At 54.6% G+C, this 16,965-nt stretch overlaps 1 protein-coding gene across 1 annotated transcript in view; it reads left to right on the top strand.

Moving 5' to 3' along the window:
- Positions 1 to 16,207, top strand: part of LOC144673126 (protein Wnt-7a-like) — an 18,621-nt gene extending 2,414 nt beyond the window's left edge. Inside the window, exons 2-4 of the mRNA XM_078535111.1 lie at positions 9,424 to 9,650; positions 13,039 to 13,310; positions 15,727 to 16,207. Of these exons, the coding sequence (XP_078391237.1) occupies positions 9,424 to 9,650; positions 13,039 to 13,310; positions 15,727 to 16,206 (979 nt within the window). The 3' untranslated portion in view covers position 16,207. The remainder of the gene's footprint in view (positions 1 to 9,423; positions 9,651 to 13,038; positions 13,311 to 15,726) is intronic.
- The last annotated feature ends 758 nt before the right edge of the window (positions 16,208 to 16,965 follow it).

Raw genomic sequence — 16,965 nt, 5'->3', positions numbered from 1 at the left:
TAGGACAGAGATGAGAATTTTTTTCTCTGAGGGTTGTGCGACTTTGGAACTCTCTGCCTCAGAAGGAGGTGGAAGTGCGGACACTGAATATTTTTAAGGCCGAGGTAGATAGATTCTTGTTAGGCAAGGGAATTGAAGGTTATTGGGGATAGATTGGAATGTGGAATGAGAAACACAAACAGATCATCATGATCTTAATGAATGGCAGAGCAGGCTCGAGGGGCCAAATGGTCTACTTGTGCTCCTATTTCTTATGTTCGTAGGAGTAAAGCTCCCTCTACACCGTCCCCATCAAACACTCCCAGGACAGGTACAGCACGGGGTTAGATACAGAGTAAAGCTCCCTCTACACCGTCCCCATCAAACACTCCCAGGACAGGTACAGCACGGGGTTAGATACAGAGTAAAGCTCCCTCTACACCGTCCCCATCAAACACTCCCAGGACAGGTACAGCACGGGGTTAGATACAGAGTAAAGCTCCCTGTACACTGTCCCCATCAAACACTCCCAGGACAGGTACAGCACGGGGTTAGATACAGAGTAAAGCTCCCTCTACACTGTCCCCATCAAACACTCCCAGGACAGGTACAGCACGGGGTTAGATACAGAGTAAAGCTCCCTCTACACTGTCCTCATCAAACACTCCCAGGACAGGTACAGCACGGGGTTAGATACAGAGTAAAGCTCCCTCTACACTGTCCCCATCGAACACTCCCAGGACAGGTACAGCACAGGGTTAGATACAGAGTAAAGCTCCCGCTACACTGTCCCAAACACCCACTGGGCAGGTACTGGGAGTCTTCCACTATGGCGAGACAGCTTTGCTTTGAACCTCACCTGTACTGTAGAACAACAACTTGCATTCATATACTACCTGTAACAATGGTTGCGAGGTGCTTCACAGGTGAGAATATCAACTGAAGTTTGACCCCTAGCCACATAAGGAGATAGTAAGGACAGGTGACTGTAAGCTTGGTCAAAGAGGTACGTATTTAAGAAGCGTCTTAAAGGAGGAGAGAGGGAGGCGGAGAGGTTTAGGGAGGGAATTCCAAAGCTTAAGGCCCCCCAGGCAGCTGAAGGCCCGGCCGCCAATGGTGGAGCGATGGGAATCGGGGGATGCTCGAGAGGCCGGAATTGGAGGAGATATCAGAGGGTTGGAGGAGGTTACAGAGATAGGGGGATTGTAGGGGCTGGAGGAGGGTGCAGGGATAGGGAGGGTTGTATGGACTGGAGGAGGTTACAGAGATAGGGAGGGTTGTAGGGACTGGAGGAGGTTACAGAGATAGGGAGGAGGTTACAGAGATAGGGAGGGTTTTAGGGGGCTGGAGGAGGTTACAGAGATAGGGAGAGGTGTAGGGGCTGGAGGAGGTTACAGAGATAGTGAGGGTTGTAGGGGCTGGAGGAGGTTACAGAGTTAGGGAGAGGTGTAGGGGCTGGAGGAGGTTACGGAGATAGGGAGGGTTGTAGGGGCTGGAGGAGGTTACAGAGATAGGGAGGGTTGTAGGGGCTGGAGGAGGTTACAGAGATAGGGAGGGTTGTAGGGGCTGGAGGAGGTTACAGAGATAGGGAGGGTTGTAGGGGCTGGAGGAGGTTACAGAGATAGGGAGGGTTGTAGGGGCTGGAGGAGGTTACAGAGATAGGGAGGGTTGTAGGGGCTGGAGGAGGTTACAGAGATAGGGAGGGTTGTAGGGGCTGGAGGAGGTTACAGAGATAGGGAGGGTTGTAGGGGCTGGAGGAGGTTACAGAGATAGGGAGGGTTGCCGGACCGGGAGTCAGTGTGGGTCAGCGAGCACAGCGGGTGATGGGTGAATGAGTTCGGACACAGGGGGACAGCAGAGTTTTGGATGAGCTGAAGTTTATGGAGGGTAGACTGTATGAGAGCAGCCAGGGGAGCATTGGAATAGTCGAGTCTGGAGGGAATGGAAGCGTTGGGATGAGGGCTTCAGCAGCCGATGAACTGAGACAGGTTCAGGCTGTTGGCAGGGAGAAGATTGGAGCCGGCAGCAAGGGGATGGGAGTTTGTGGCAGGGACTGAGGGCAATATGGTCTTCTCTGAATTTCATTCGATGAAATTTCTGCTCATCTGGCCTGGATGCTGGACATGCAGCCTTGATAACTTAGACACAGTGGAGGGGATTGAGAGACGTGCTGGAAAGGTAGAGCAGGGTGTCCTCAGTGTATGTGTGGAACCTGCTGTGAGAATGTTTGATAGGACAGTGTAGAGGGAGCTTTATTCTCTGTCTAACCCCGTGCTGTACCTGTCCTGGGAGTGTTTGATGGGGACAGTGTAGAGGGAGCTTTACTCTGTATCTAACCCCGTGCTGTACCTGTCCTGGGAGTGTTTGATGGGGACGGTGTAGAGGGAGCTTTACTCTGTATCTAACCCCGTGCTGTACCTGTCCTGGGAGTGTTTGATGGGGACGGTATAGAGGGAGCTTTACTCTGTATCTAACCCCGTGCTGTACCTGTCCTGGGAGTGTTTGATGGGGACGGTGTAGAGGGAGCTTTACTCTGTATCTAACCCCGTGCTGTACCTGTCCTGGGAGTGTTTGATGGGGACAGTGTAGAGGGAGCTTTACTCTGTATCTAACCCCGTGCTGTACCTGTCCTGGGAGTGTTTGATGGGGACGGTGTAGAGGGAGTTTTACTCTGTATCTAGCAGGGATCGTTCCCTCCAGGACACCCTGGTCCACTCCTCCATCACCCCCTACTCCTCAACCCCCACCTATGGCACCTCCCCATGCCCACGCAGAAGATGCAACACCTGCCCCTTCACTTCCTCTCTCCTCACCGTCCAAGGGCCCAAACACTCCTTTCAAGTGAAACAACATTCACTTGCATTTCCCCTAACTTAGTCTACTGCATTCGCTGCTCCCAATGCGGTCTCCTCTACATTGGAGAGACCAAACACAAACTGGGCGACCGCTTTGCAGAACACCTGCGGTTTGTCCGCAAGAAAGACCCAAACCTCCCTGTCGCTTGCCATTTTAACACTCCACCCTGCTCTCTTGCCCACATGTCTGTCCTTGGCTTGCTGCATTGTTCCAGTGAAGCCCAACTCAAACTGGAGGAACAGCATTTCATCTTCCGACTAGGCACTTTACAGCCTTCCGGGCTGAATATTGAATTCAACAACTTTAGATCTTAAATTCCCTCCCCACCATCCCCACCCCATTTCTTTCCCCTCCCTTTTGTTTTTTTCAATAATTTATACAGATTTTTCTTTTCCCACCTATTTCCATTATTTTTAAATCTACAACTAATACCTTGTCAGTCTTTCCACCCCACCCCCACTAGAGCTGTACCTTGAGTGTCCTGCCTTCCATTCTTAATTAGCACATTCTCTTAGATAATATCAACACCTTCAACACCTCTTTGTTCCTTTTGTCTGTGACATCTTTTGATTATCTGCTCCTATCACTGCTTGCTTGTCCCTACAACCACCCCACCCTCAACTTCTCTCCCCCCACCTTAAACCAGCTTATATTTCACCCCTCTCCTAACTATACTCAGTTCTGCTGAAGGGTCATGAGGACTCGAAATGTCGACTCTTTTCTTCTCCGCCGATGCTGCCAGACCTGCTGAGTTTTTCCAGGTAATTCTGTTTTTGTTTTGGATTTCCAGCATCCGCAGTAGTTTTTTGTTTTAGCCCCGTGCTGTACCTGTCCTGGGAGTGTTTGATGGGGACAGTGTAGAGGGAGCTTTACTCTGTATCTAACCCCGTGCTGTACCTGTCCTGGGAGTGTTTGATGGGGACGGTGTAGAGGGAGCTTTACTCTGTATCTAACCCCATGCTGTACCTGTCCTGGGAGTGTTTGTTGGGGACAGTGTAGAGGGAGCTTTACTCTGTATCTAACCCCGTGCTGTACCTGTCCTGGGAGTGTTTGATGGGGACGGTGTAGAGGGAGCTTTACTCTGTATCTAACCCCGTGCTGTACCTGTCCTGGGAGTGTTTGATGGGGACGGTGTAGAGGGAGCTTTACTCTGTATCTAACCCCGTGCTGTACCTGTCCTGGGAGTGTTTGATGGGGACGGTGTAGAGGGAGCTTTATTCTGTATCTAACCCTGTGCTGTACCTGTCCTGGGAGTGTTTGATGGGGACAGTGTAGAGGGAGCTTTACTCTGTATCTAACCCCGTGCTGTACCTGTCCTGGGAGTGTTTGATGGGGACAGTGTAGAGGGAGCTTTACTCTGTATCTAACCCTGTGCTGTACCTGTCCTGGGAGTATTCGATGGGGGGAGGAAGGGTTTCATTTGAGCACTGACTAAAAGAAGGCTTCACCTTTGACGTGACCGGGAACAAAATGCCTTGGAGTTACGAAAGGCGTTACTGGAATCACAGTGGCCTGAAGGAGAGGTTTGTAGGTTTTTGAGTCCAGACTGCAGCGGAGGTTTAATTTATGAGAGTAGGATGTGGTAATGTGTTTTCTTTTATTCAAAAAATCTGAGGCATACTATCAGGATTGGTTCCTGTGGGTTCACAGTACCTGATACAAGCAGGACGCCCACACATTCAGTGTGCTAGCTACTGGATGGCCTAACTCACCTGGTAATCCTCACCACAAGCTCACTCCTGAATCCGGCACCTTTGATCCCTCCTAAAAAAAATAGCCCACAGTTCCGGCTGTGCTGGGATTAATCACTTTTAAACTTCCTCTGCCTTATTCCTAGGTCCTTCCCCGAGATTGATGGCTCCAGAGGAATAGGTGAGGGTCCGACCTCTGTGGTGGGGAGGGGATTGGGAAAGGGGTGGGAGATCGCACTGTCTTCCCTTCGCCCTCCGCCCCTGACCCACAGGATTTAGCCCGGAAAAGGGGTAACCGTGGCATTCCTCAGAGCACGGGGTTAGATACAGAGTAAAGCTCCCTCTACACCGTCCCCATCAAACACTCCCAGGACAGGTACAGCACGGGGTTAGATACAGAGTAAAGCTCCCTCTACACTGTCCCCCATCCAACACTCCCAGGACAGGTACAGCACGGGGTTAGATACAGAGTAAAGCTCCCTCTACACTGTCCCCATCAAACACTCCCAGGACAGGTACAGCACGGGGTTAGATACAGAGTAAAGCTCCCTCTACACTGTCCCCATCAAACACTCCCAGGACAGGTACAGCACGGGGTTAGATACAGGGTAAAGCTCCCTCTACACTGTCCCCATCAAACACTCCCAGGACAGGTACAGCACGGGGGTTAGATACAGAGTAAAGCTCCCTCTACACCGTCCCCATCAACACTCCCAGGGCAGATACAGCACGGGGTTAGATACAGAGTAAAGCTCCCTCTACACTGTCCCCATCAAATACTCCCAGGACAGGTACAGCACGGGGTTAGATACAGAGTAAAGCTCCCTCTACACTGTCCCCATCAAACACTCCCAGGACAGGTACAGCACAGGGTTAGATACAGAGTAAAGCTCCCTCTACACTGTCCACATCAAACACTCCCAGGACAGGTACAGCACGGGGTTAGATACAGAGTAAAGCTCCCTCTGCACCGTCCCCATCAAACACTCCCAGGACAGGTACAGCACGGGGTTAGATACAGAGTAAAGCTCCCTCTACACCGTCCCCATCAAACACTCCCAGGACAGGTACAGCACGGGGTTAGATACAGAGTAAAGCTCCCTCTACACCGTCCCCATCAAACACTCCCAGGACAGGTACAGCACGGGGTTAGATACAGAGTAAAGCTCCCTCTACACTGTCCCCATCAAACACTCCCAGGACAGGTACAGCACGGGGTTAGATACAGGGAGGGAGCACTGAACCGTTGGATTTGCTAGTTCTTCAGGGTTGACATTAAGCCCAAGGCCCCCCCCATCTGTGCGCTGGAGGTGGATGTAACTGATCCCACGGCCACTACTGGGAGGTGAATTGGGGAAGAGGAATTCCCTCTCCTGACCCGGGGCCCAATATGTATCCCTCACTCCAACCAGCATCCACCTGGCCATTTGTGGGATCTTTCTGTGTGCAAAGGGACTGCTGTCTTTCTGCCGTGCTTCAGAAAAATCCTTCAAAGCAAGCTGAGCAACTACAGGAGTCATCGCTGCGGGATATGTTCGATAGCTACAGAATGTTGCCTCGCACTCAGCATGGTTCAATATGCTAGGCACCTTGCTATCTGGACAGGCACAGGATGCAGGGTCTGAGTCGGTGGGGGTGTGCAGGGTCGGTGCCCATCGCCATTATCTCGGCAGGGGCACAGCATTTTCTGGGGAGGGAGGAGGGCACTTGAGGGACATGAGAAGGTTGATTCAGAACAATGTAGTCCTTTGTTCCACTCTCGCTGTTCCTGCTCAGTGTCAGCAGTCCAGAGATTCTGCCATCATTCCTGATCTGTCTTTATCTGTGTATGTGTATGGGGGCTTTTTCCCCCAGGCAGTCTCTCCCCCTCACTTTCTGCATATCTTTCTGTCTGTCTCCTTCTGTTTCCTGCTCTCCCTCGGTGTGTCCACCTCTCTATCTCACTGTGTCCGTCTCCCTGTCCATCATGCTCTCACTTTGTCGTTACACCTCCCCTCCTCTGTATCACTCCCTCTCTGCCCTCCCATTCTCTCTCCTGCTGTCTCTCTGTCAACACCATTCCTTCCCCCTTTCTCTCTCTCTCTGTCCCCTTCCCCCTTTCTCTCTCTCTCTGTCCCCTTCCCCCTCTCTCCGTATCCCTTTCTCTCTCTCTCCGTCTCCCTTTCTCTCTCTCTCCATCCCCCTTTCTCTCTCTCTCTCCATCCCCCTTTCTCTCTCTCTCTCTGTCTGTCTCCCTTTCTCTCTCTCCGTCCCCCTTTCTCTTTCTCTGTCCCCCTTTCTCTCTCTCTCTCTGTCCCCCTTTCTCTCTCTCTGTCCCCCTTTCTCTCTCTCTCTCCCCCTTTCTCTCTCTCTCTGTCCCCCTTTCTCACTCTCTCTCTGTCCCCCTTTCTCTCTCTCTCCCCCTTTCTCTCTCTCTCCCTTTCTCTCTCTCTCCCCCTTTCTCACTCTCTCTCTCTGTCCCCCTTTCTCACTCTCTCTCTCTGTCCCCCTTTCTCTCTCTCTCCGTCCCCCTTTCTCTCTCTCTCCATCCCCCTTTCTCTCTCTCTCTGTCCCCCTTTCTCTCTCTCTCCGTCCCCTTTCTCTCTCTGTCCCCCTTTCTCTCTCTCTCCGTCCCCCTTTCTCTCTCTCCATCCCCCTTTCTCTCTCTCTGTCCCCCTTTCTCTCTCTCTCTCTGTCCCCCTTTCTCTCTCTCTCTCTCTCTGTCCCCCTTTCTCTCTCTCTGTCCCCCTTTCTCACTCTCTCTCTTCCCCCTTACTCTCTCTCTCTCTGTCCCCCTTTCTCACTCTCTCTCTCCGTCCCCCTTTCTCTCTCTTTCTCCGTCCCCCTTTCTCTCTCCCTCTCCGTCCCCCTTTCTCTCGCTCTCTCTGTCCCCCTTTCTCTCTCTCTCTCTCCGTCCCCCTTTCTTTCTCTCTCTCCGTCCCCCTTTCTCTCTCTCTCCGTCCCCCTTTCTCTCTCTCTCCGTCCCCCTTTCTCTCTCTCTCCTTCCCCCTTTCTCTCTCTCTCCATCCCCCTTTCTCTCTCTCTCTCCGTCCCCCTTTCTCTCTCTCTCTCCGTCCCCCTTTCTCTCTCTCTCTCCGTCCCCCTTTCTCTCTCTCTCTCCGTCCCCCTTTCTCTCTCTCTCTCCGTCCCCCTTTCTCTCTCTCTCTCCATCCCCCTTTCTCACTCTCTCTCTCCGTCCCCCTTTCTCTCTCTCTCCGTCCCCCTTTCTCTCTCTCTCTCTCCGTCCCCCTTTCTCTCTCCGTCCCCTTATCTCTTGTTCTCTCTCTCTTTCTCTCCGTCCCCGTTTCCCTCTCTCTCTCTCTCCCTCTGTCCCCCTTTCTCTCTCTCCCTTTCCTTCTCCATCTCTCTATTTTTCTTACACCTGTCTTTCTCTCACTCTCTTTTTGCTTCCACTGGTCTCTCTTTCTCCTACCTTCCGTCTCTTTCTCTCCCTCCCTCTTACTCCATCTTTCCCTCCTCTCCTGTGCTTTCTTTCTCCTCCCTCGCTCTCCCCCTCTCCATTTCTCTCCCTCATCAGTCACTCCTTATCTTTCTCTTCCCCATACCTCTCCCTTTCTCCCCTCTCTGCTTTTTTCTCCCTCACCTTCCTCCCTTTCCCTCTCCCATTCCCTTTCTCCCTCTCACTCCCTTCCTTTCTCATGCCCTCCCTCTCTCTCTCTCTGTCTCCCCTCTCTCCCCCTTCCTCCCTCTCCATTCACTCCTCTCTCCCCCACACCCCTCTTTCTATCCTCCCCACTCCCCTCCATTCTCTCTCTCTCTATTTCCCCCATCCCTTCTTTTCTCCCTTTCCCCACTCCCCTCCCCTGCTCTCTCACCCCATCTCCTTCTGTCTCTCCCCTCAACCCTCTCCCTCCCTCACACCTCTCCTCTCCTTCGCTCTCTCGCTTTTTCCCTCCTCCTCCCTCACCCACCCCTCTCTTCCCCTCCCTCACCCCCTTCTCTCTCTCTCCTCTCTTTCCCTCTCCCTTTCTCTCAATCACGGGCTCCTCTCTCTCTCTCTCCCCCTCTCTCCTTCCTTCACCCTCTTTCTTTCTCTCTCTCCCCTGACTCTTCTCTCTCTCCCTCTCCTCTCTTTCCCCCCTCACCCCCGTCTCTCCCTCTCTCCCCCTCCCTCATCCCTCTTTCTTTCTCTCTGCTCTGACTCTTCTCTCTCTTCCTCTCACCCTCCGTCAGCCCCCTTCCTTTCTCTCTCTCCCCCTTTCTCTTCCTCTCTCTCTCTTCCCCTCCCTCACCCCCTTTCTCTCTCTCTCTCTCTCCTCTCTTTCCCTCTCCCTTTTTCTCAATCATGGGCTCCTCTCTCTCTCTCCCTCTCCTCCTCTCTTTCCTTCACCCTCTTTATTTCTCTCTCTCCCCTGACTCTTCTCTCTCTCCCTCTCCTCTCTTTCCCCCCTCACTCCCCTTTCTCCCTCTCGCCCTCGCCTCCTCCCTCCCTCATCCCTCTTTCTTTCTCTCTGCTCCGACTCCTCTCTCTCTTCCTCTCGCACTCCCTCAGCCTCCTTCCTTTCTCTCTCTCTCCCTCTTTCTCTTCCTCTCTCTATCTATCCCGACTCCTCTCTCTCTCTCCTTCCTTCACCTTCTTTCTCTTTCCCTCTCTCCCTTTTTCTCTCTCTCTCCCCTGACTCTTCTCTCTCCCTCTCCTCTCTTTCCCCCCTCACCCCACTTTCTCCCTCTCCCCTTTTCTCTCTCTCTCTCTCACCCTCTCCTCCTCCCTCCCTCACCCCTCTTTCTTTCTCTCTGCTCTGACTCCTCTCTCTCTTCCTCTCACCCTCCCTCAGCCCCCTTCCTTTCTCTCTCTCCCCCTTTCTCTTCCTCTCTCAATCTACCCCGACTCCTCTCTCTCTCTCTTCCTCTCCTCTCTCTGCCCTGCACTCACTCTCTCTCACGCTCTTGCCAACAGGGGATTCCCATCGGTGGTAGCACTAGGTGCCAGCATTATCTGCAATAAGATGCCCGGTCTTGCACCCCGCCAGCGTGCCCTGTGCCAGAGTCGACCAGACGCCATGATCATCATTGGGGAGGGGGCGCAGATGGGTCTGGACGAATGCCAGCAGCAGTTCAGGTACAACCGCTGGAACTGCACCTCCCTGGGGGAGAAGACGGTTTTCGGGCCGGAGCTGAAAATAGGTACGTGACCCGACCCCTGCAGCTGCCTGAGTCCCAATTTGCGCTCACCTCACTCCAGAGAATCGAGCCTCGTAACCCAGGCCCAACACTCGCACCATTGCCAGTGCTGAGGGAGCGCCGCGCTGTTGGAGGGTCGGTGCTGAGGGAGCGCCGCACTGTCGGAGGGTCAGTACTGAGGGAGCGCCGTGCTTGTCGGAGGGTCAACGCTGAGGAAGCGCTGCGCTGTCGGAGGGTCAGTGCCAAGGGAGCGCCGTGCTTGTCGGAGGGTCAACGCTGAGGAAGCGCTGCGCTGTCGGAGGGTCATTGCTGAGGGAGCGCCGCGCTGAGGGAGCGCCGCACTGTCGGAGGGTCAGTGCTGAGGGAGCGCCGCACTGTCGGAGGGTCAGTACTGAGGGAGCGCCGTGCTTGTCGGAGGGTCAACGCTGAGGAAGCGCTGCGCTGTCGGAGGGTCAGTGCCAAGGGAGCGCCGTGCTTGTCGGAGGGTCAACGCTGAGGAAGCGCTGCGCTGTCGGAGGGTCATTGCTGAGGGAGCGCCGCGCTGAGGGAGCGCCGCACTGTCGGAGGGTCAGTGCTGAGGGAGCGCCGCACTGTCGGAGGGTCAGTGCTGAGGGAGCGCCGCACTGTCGGAGGGTCAGTGCTGAGGGAGCGCCGCACTGTCGGAGGGTCAGTGCTGAGGCAGCGCCGCACTGTCGGAGGGCCAGTGCTGAGGGAGCGCCGCACTGTCGGAGGGTCAGTGCTGAGGGAGCGCCGCACTGTCGGAGGGACAGTGCTGAGGGAGCGCCGCACTGTCGGAGGGTCAGTGCTGAGGGAGCACCGCACTGTCGGAGGGTCAGTGCTGAGGGAGCGCCGCACTGTCGGAGGGTCGGTGCTGAGGGAGCGCCGCACTGTTGGAGGGTCAGTGCTGAGGGAGCGCCGCGCTGTCGGAGGGTCAGTACTGAGGGAGCACCGCACTGTCGGAGGGTCAGCGCTGAGGGAGCGCTGCGCCCATTGTGCCTATGCAGGCTCTTTGAAAGAGCCATTCAATTAGTCCCACACTCTTTGCCCCAACCTCCTACCCCCACCCCACCCCACCTGGCTCTTCCCCCGTGAATATTTCCTGTGTATTTATCCAGTTGCTCGATTGTCTTTACAGACGGGTGGTCACGTGGTGATCGGTTAAATTATAAGAACAGGCTGCAAAAACTTGGGTTGTATTTGCTTATGGCAGGGTGACCGAGGAGCAGCTGATAGAGGGGATTTGCCAGGTTGGACAGTGAGAAACCGTTTCCTCTGGCGGAGGGGATCAAATCCTGGAATCATCTTCAACCCCCCCTCGATTAGGTCACCCCATCACCTTCATACGCTCGAGGGTAGACGAGCCCAGTCTGTGCAACCCGTCCTCGTAAATTAACCCTTCGAGCTCCCAGTGTCACTCTGGTAAATCTGTGCTCCACCCCCCTCCTCCAAGGCCAACATGTCCCGCTGGCAGAGCCCCGGAACTGATTGCAGGTACTCCAGTTGTGTGGGGGGGGCGCCGGACCTGAGCTTTTCAGACTCGGCAGAGAAGTGCAGGCAAGAAGTCCTGGCCTTCGTCGCTGTCCAGTTTGTGCACGCGTGTGGCGTGGGTCAGATACGCCTCGGACTCGTCTGTGGTGTTTTCCCCCCAAGGTCGAATAGAGGGCTGCGTCGCCCCTGCCTTGTTGCCCTGGGAGCAGTGGGAGAGAGCAGAGTGTGGGTTTGTCAGATTAGGGGAGTTTGTCGGTTCATGCCACCGGAAACACAAGGGATAGGAGCAGGAGCAGACCGCTCGGCCCATCGAGCCTACCTCCCCCATTCAATCCGATCACGGCTGAACTTGGGCTTCAACTCCCACTTTCCCGCCCGCTCCCCCATATCCCTCGATTCCCTGAGAGACCAAATATCTGACCGTCGCGGCCTTAAATGTCTTCAACGATGGAGCATCCACAACCCTCTGGGGGGAGAGAATCCCAAAGATTCACAACCCTTTGGGTGACGTCATTTCTCCTCCTCCTCAGTCCAAAATGATCGGCCCCCTTATCCTGAGACTCTGACCCCCCCCCTGTGTTTTAGATCCCCCCCGACCAGCGGAAACAATCTCTCCGCGCCCACCCTGTCAAACCCCTTCAGAATCTCGTGCGTCTCGACGCGATCGCCTCTCATTCCGCTAAACTCCAGAGAACATCGGCCCAATTTACTCAGCCTCTCGTCACAGGACAACCTCCTCATCCCAGGGACCGATCGAGAGAACCTTCGCTGTACCCACCTCCGATGCTAGAATATCCTTCCTTTAAATCTATCCTTCCTTAAACGCGGAGACCAAAACTGTGCACGGGTTATTCCAGATGTGGTCTCACCTGTGTGACCGCAGTAAGACTTCTTTATTCTTGTACACCAACCCCATATCGCAATAAAGGCCGACATGCCATTTGCCTTCCTAAATGCTTGCTGTACCCGCGTGCTAACTTTGAGTTCCTTGGACGAGCGCGCCCGAGTCTCTTTGAACATCGACGTTTGCCAGTTTCCCACCTTTTTTTAAAGAATATTCTGCTTTTCCATCCTTACAACCAAAGTGAATAACTCTACTTGATTGAAACCTTTAGGATCCCCGAGGGGGGGGGTCTTGACAGGCTGGGTGTGGAGAGGATGTTTCCTCTTGTGGGGGAATCTAGAACTCAGCGGGGGGTCACTGTGTAAAAATAGAGAATCGCCCATTGAGGACAGGGAGGAGGAGAAATGTTTTCTCTCAGAGGGTCGCGAGTCTTTGGAACTCTCTTCCTCCAAAGGCGGTGGGAGCAGAGTCTTTGAATATTTTTAAGGCAGAAGCGGATAGATTCTTGATAAGCCAAGGTTGGGGGGGTGGGTGGGGGTGGGGTGTGTGAAAGGTTATGGGTGGGGGGAGGTGGACGGGAATGCGGAGTTGAGGTTACGATCAAGATCGGCGGCGATCTTATCGAGTGGCGGAGCGGGCTGGAGGGGCCGAGTGGCCTACTACTCCTGATCCTAATACATACGTCTGTATGTATTATAAAGATGTGATTCCGCTATTGGGGCAGCACTCGTTGAACAATCCTGAGTGTGCTAATGGCTACACTAACAACCAACGTGAGAAAGTTCGCCAAGCTCGTGACCTGGCTCATTTACGCTCGCTAGAAGCGACATACGTTCGTACACAGGGGCCCAATTCTCTGCAAACAAAAGGAATATGTTCAAGTCTCGCATCCTTTTTTGAATTACCCGGGAGCTTGGGGGGGCCTATAGTTCCCCGCTGCTTTCCCCAGCTGCCGGCACACTCAAGTCACGGCAACAGAAGGCCAGTTGTCCCAAGGAATCCACCGCCAATTAAAAACATGCCGGGAATGACGGCCGTCTTTTCTCTCCCTCCCGTCAGGTAGTAAAGAGACAGCCTTCGCGTACAGCATCATTGCGGCAGGGGTGGCCCACGCCATCACGCAGGCCTGCAGCCAGGGCAACCTCTCGGACTGCGGCTGCGACCGGGCCAAGCACGGCTACTACGACCAGGAGAAGGGCTGGAAGTGGGGGGGCTGCTCTGCGGACATCGAGCACGGCATCGGCTTCTCCCGCCGCTTCCTCGACGCCCGCGAGGTGAGGCGCCACGCCCGGAGGCTCATGAACCTGCACAACAATGAGGTGGGAAGGAAGGTCAGTGCAGCTGGTCCAAAGCGGGTGTGTGCGTGCGCGCGCGCGCGCGTGTGTGTGTGGGTGTGCGTCCCCCCCGTGCGTGAACGTGACGGCTTAGAGGCTTGCAGCATCAGAAACAAGAGCAGGGGGAGGCCATTCGGTCCCTCCAGCCCGCTCCACCATTGAACGCGAAGATAGAATGATAAAATGGTCGAACTCTGGATGCAGCTGAGCGTTGCATCAGGACAGACAAAAGAATACCAAATTTCAAATGCTCACGACAATTTATAAGATGTCCAGGCTCATAAAGATGTGATTCCGCTATTGGGGCAGCACTCGTTGAACAATCCTGAGTGTGCTAATAGCTACACTAACAACCAACTTGAGAAAATTAGCCAAGCTCGTAACATGGCTCATTTACGCTCGCTAGAAGCGACATACGTTCGTACACAGGGGCCCATTCTCTGCAAACAAAAGGAATATGTTCAAGTCTTGCATCCTTTCTTGAATTACCCGGGAGCTTGGGAAGCCATTGCTTTCTCCATGGCAATGCCTTGGCCAATCAGAGTCGACTTGCCAATGAATCGGGACCCTTTTCTCCTGCAGTATAAATTGTTGTGATAGTCTGGAATTTGGCATTCTTGTGTTTGTCCTGATGAGTGAAAGATGAGAAGTTTCAGCGACATGAGGATCTTTTCAATGATAGAACGTTTACAGAACAGAAGCAAGCCATTCGGCCCTTCACTATTTTGAACCCCTCTATCAAATCTCCTCTTAATCGCCTCCTCTCCAAGGTGAAGAACCTCATGTTCATCATCATCGTGGCTGATCATCTACCACAACTCCACTTTCTCCACTCTATCCCTCGATTTCCCCCAGTCCCTGAAAAGTCGTTCAATCTCTGTCTCGAATAAACTTGACGACTAAACTTCCTCCGAGGTCCAGATTTCCAAGCATTCACAAATTTCTCCTTGTCTCAGTCCAAAATGGCTGACCCCTTATCCTGAGACCGTGAATGCACCCCACACCCCCACCACCACCCCACATGTTCTCTCCAGCCAGGGCGGAGGGAGGGGAAGAAAGAAACTGCCTTTAGCATTGACCCTGTCCAATCCCTTCAGAATTTTACATGAGATCATAAGGAAGAGGAGAAGGAGGAGGCCATTTGGTCCCTCAAGCCTGCTCCGCCATTCAATAAGATCTGACTGTGGCCTCAACTCCACTTTCCTGACCCCCCCACTCCACAAATAACCCTCGACCCCCTCGTCGATCAGAAATCTGTCTCACTTGGCTTTGAATATATTCAGTGAGCCAACCTCCCCTGCTCTCTGGGGCGGGGGGGCGGGGGGGGGAGAGAGAGAGAATTCCACAGACTGACCACCCTCTGAGAGCAGAAATTCCTCCTCATCTCCGTCTTCCATGAGAGACCCCTCATTCTGAAACTGTGCCCCCCTCCCCTCGTTCTAGATTCCCCCCACGAGGTGGGGAAACATCCTCTCAGCATCCACCCTGTCAAACCCCCTCCCCTCAGAATCTGATATGTTTCAATAAGATCAGCTCTCATTCTTCTAAACTCCAATGGGTAGAGGCCCAACCTGCTCAACCTTTCCTCATAAGACAAACCCCCTTCGTCCCAGGAATCGGCCGGGTGAACCTTCTCTGAACGGCTTCCAACGCGAGTCTGTCCCTCTTTAAGTAAGGAGACCAGAACTGTCCACAGTGCTCCAGGAGCGGTCTCTTATATATCAAAGGTGACGGGGTGACGGCGGGAGAACGGGGTTGAGAAACTCGTCAGCCATGATTGAATGGCGGAGCAGACTCGATGGGCCAAATGGCCTAATTTCTGCTCCTCTGTCTTATGGTCTTATATCATGTCCAGTTGTAGCAAGACTTCTTTAATCTCACACTCCGATCCCCCTTTGCAACGCAAAACTGTCCTTCCTGACCATTGGTGTGACGGGTGGCCTAGAGGCGCAGTGGGGGAAGCCCCTGCCTCTGAGCCAGAAGCTCCGGGTTCGAGACCCACCTCCGGGGCTTGACGGGTCGAGGAAGGTGCGCGCGCCCGCGTCGGCGGCCAAACAGGCTGCGAGCGTCGACTCGTCCCAACGCAGACGGCACGGGCGGGCGGGAGGGAGATTCCTGGCCGGTGCCGTGCGGTGGAAAGAGTTGTGGCCTCTGCTGTCGTTCTTCGTAGCTCCGGGTCACTGGGGCGGGGGGGGTGGGGAGGGGCCAGCCGGCTGGACGGTCAGCACGGGCCAGATTGGCGAAGGGTTCGATCCCCCACCTCTCGTCCTCGGGACCCGCCTCCTTGCCCTAGCCCCTGGCGGCGCTGTGGGTCGGACCTACCTACCGGGTGGAGAACCGAGGGAGACCGTTGGCGTTCAGGCGAATAAATTATTGCCCCCACCCCCTCCCTCCCTCCGTTTTTGTCTTTCAGATCCTGAGGGAGAGCATGAGAATGGAGTGCAAATGCCACGGCGTGTCGGGCTCGTGCACCATCAAGACCTGCTGGGTGACCCTGCCGGCCTTCCGGGAGGTGGGTTTCGCTCTCAGGGACAAGTACGGGCAGGCGGTCCAGGTGGAGCCCGTGCGGGCAGGCCGGGGGCACCAGCCCACCTTCCTGAAGGTCCGGAGGACCCCCCACCTCAAGCCGCGGCCCACCGACCTGGTCTACACCGAGCGCTCGCCCAGCTACTGCGAGGAGGACCCGGCCACGGGCAGCGCGGGCACGCGGGGGCGGAGGTGTGAGCGGGGGGACGCCGGGCAGCCGGGCAGCTGCGAGCTCCTGTGCTGCGGCCGGGGCTACAACACCTTCCAGTACACCCGGGCCTGGCAATGCAACTGCAAGTTTCACTGGTGCTGCCAGGTGACCTGTAGCCAGTGCAGCGAGAGGACGCATGCCTACACCTGCAACTGAGAGAGAGCGAGAGAGAGAGAGATGTATCGCTAGGAGCAACGGGATCTTCATTTTCACCCGCTCGCAAGGTCCCCGGGGAACCTCAGTTTGGCTGACGATTGCTTGACGCTTAGGATCGTATCCCACCTTGGGGGGGGGGGCGACGGCTCCCCTTCTGAGTTAAGCGCTGCCTTTCCATGTGGCACCATCTGTGGGAGTTTTCTAAGGGGCTCTATGCCATACAACTCGCGTTGGGTTTACGTTCCGCCGCTAAGACGCAGCGATTGGACTCTGATTGCCCACGCAGCGATTGGACTCTGATTGCCCTCCAGTGCGATTGGTCTCTGACTGCCCTCAAGTTGCCGCCTTTTCTTCACGGGAACTCATGGTAGGGGAGGTCAAGGCTGCCTTAGCCTGCGTATCTTGGTACCACTGGATCATGCTGTTCTGCTTTGGGACTTGTTCATCGGTGAAGCAAGGAGCGGCTCTCTCCAAATCCCCGGCGCCCTTGGGGCTCAAACAAAACAGCCTAATGGGGAGGAGGTTGAGCCTTGCATTCATGGACTGCATGTGGGAGGTTGAAAATCTCCAAACGAGGAATAACTCTAACGGACAAGTGTGATTAATGCTTTTTTGAGGGGCTGTGACCACTAACTAACCTGTTGCATACACAGGCCAGCAGGGCACTTGTGTGCTCCAAACACCATTCCCATTTTGTTTATCCTGGTCCCAGGTGCTTCTTGGTGCTAAGGTTTTTGGAAATGGACTTTGTTAATGGAT

This window comes from Cetorhinus maximus, unplaced genomic scaffold (genome assembly GCF_964194155.1).
Source record: "Cetorhinus maximus unplaced genomic scaffold, sCetMax3.hap1.1 HAP1_SCAFFOLD_296, whole genome shotgun sequence".
NCBI lineage: Eukaryota > Metazoa > Chordata > Chondrichthyes > Lamniformes > Cetorhinidae > Cetorhinus > Cetorhinus maximus.
The sequence above is the reverse complement of the archived record's forward strand: the minus strand, read 5'-3'. Positions and strand labels throughout refer to the sequence as shown.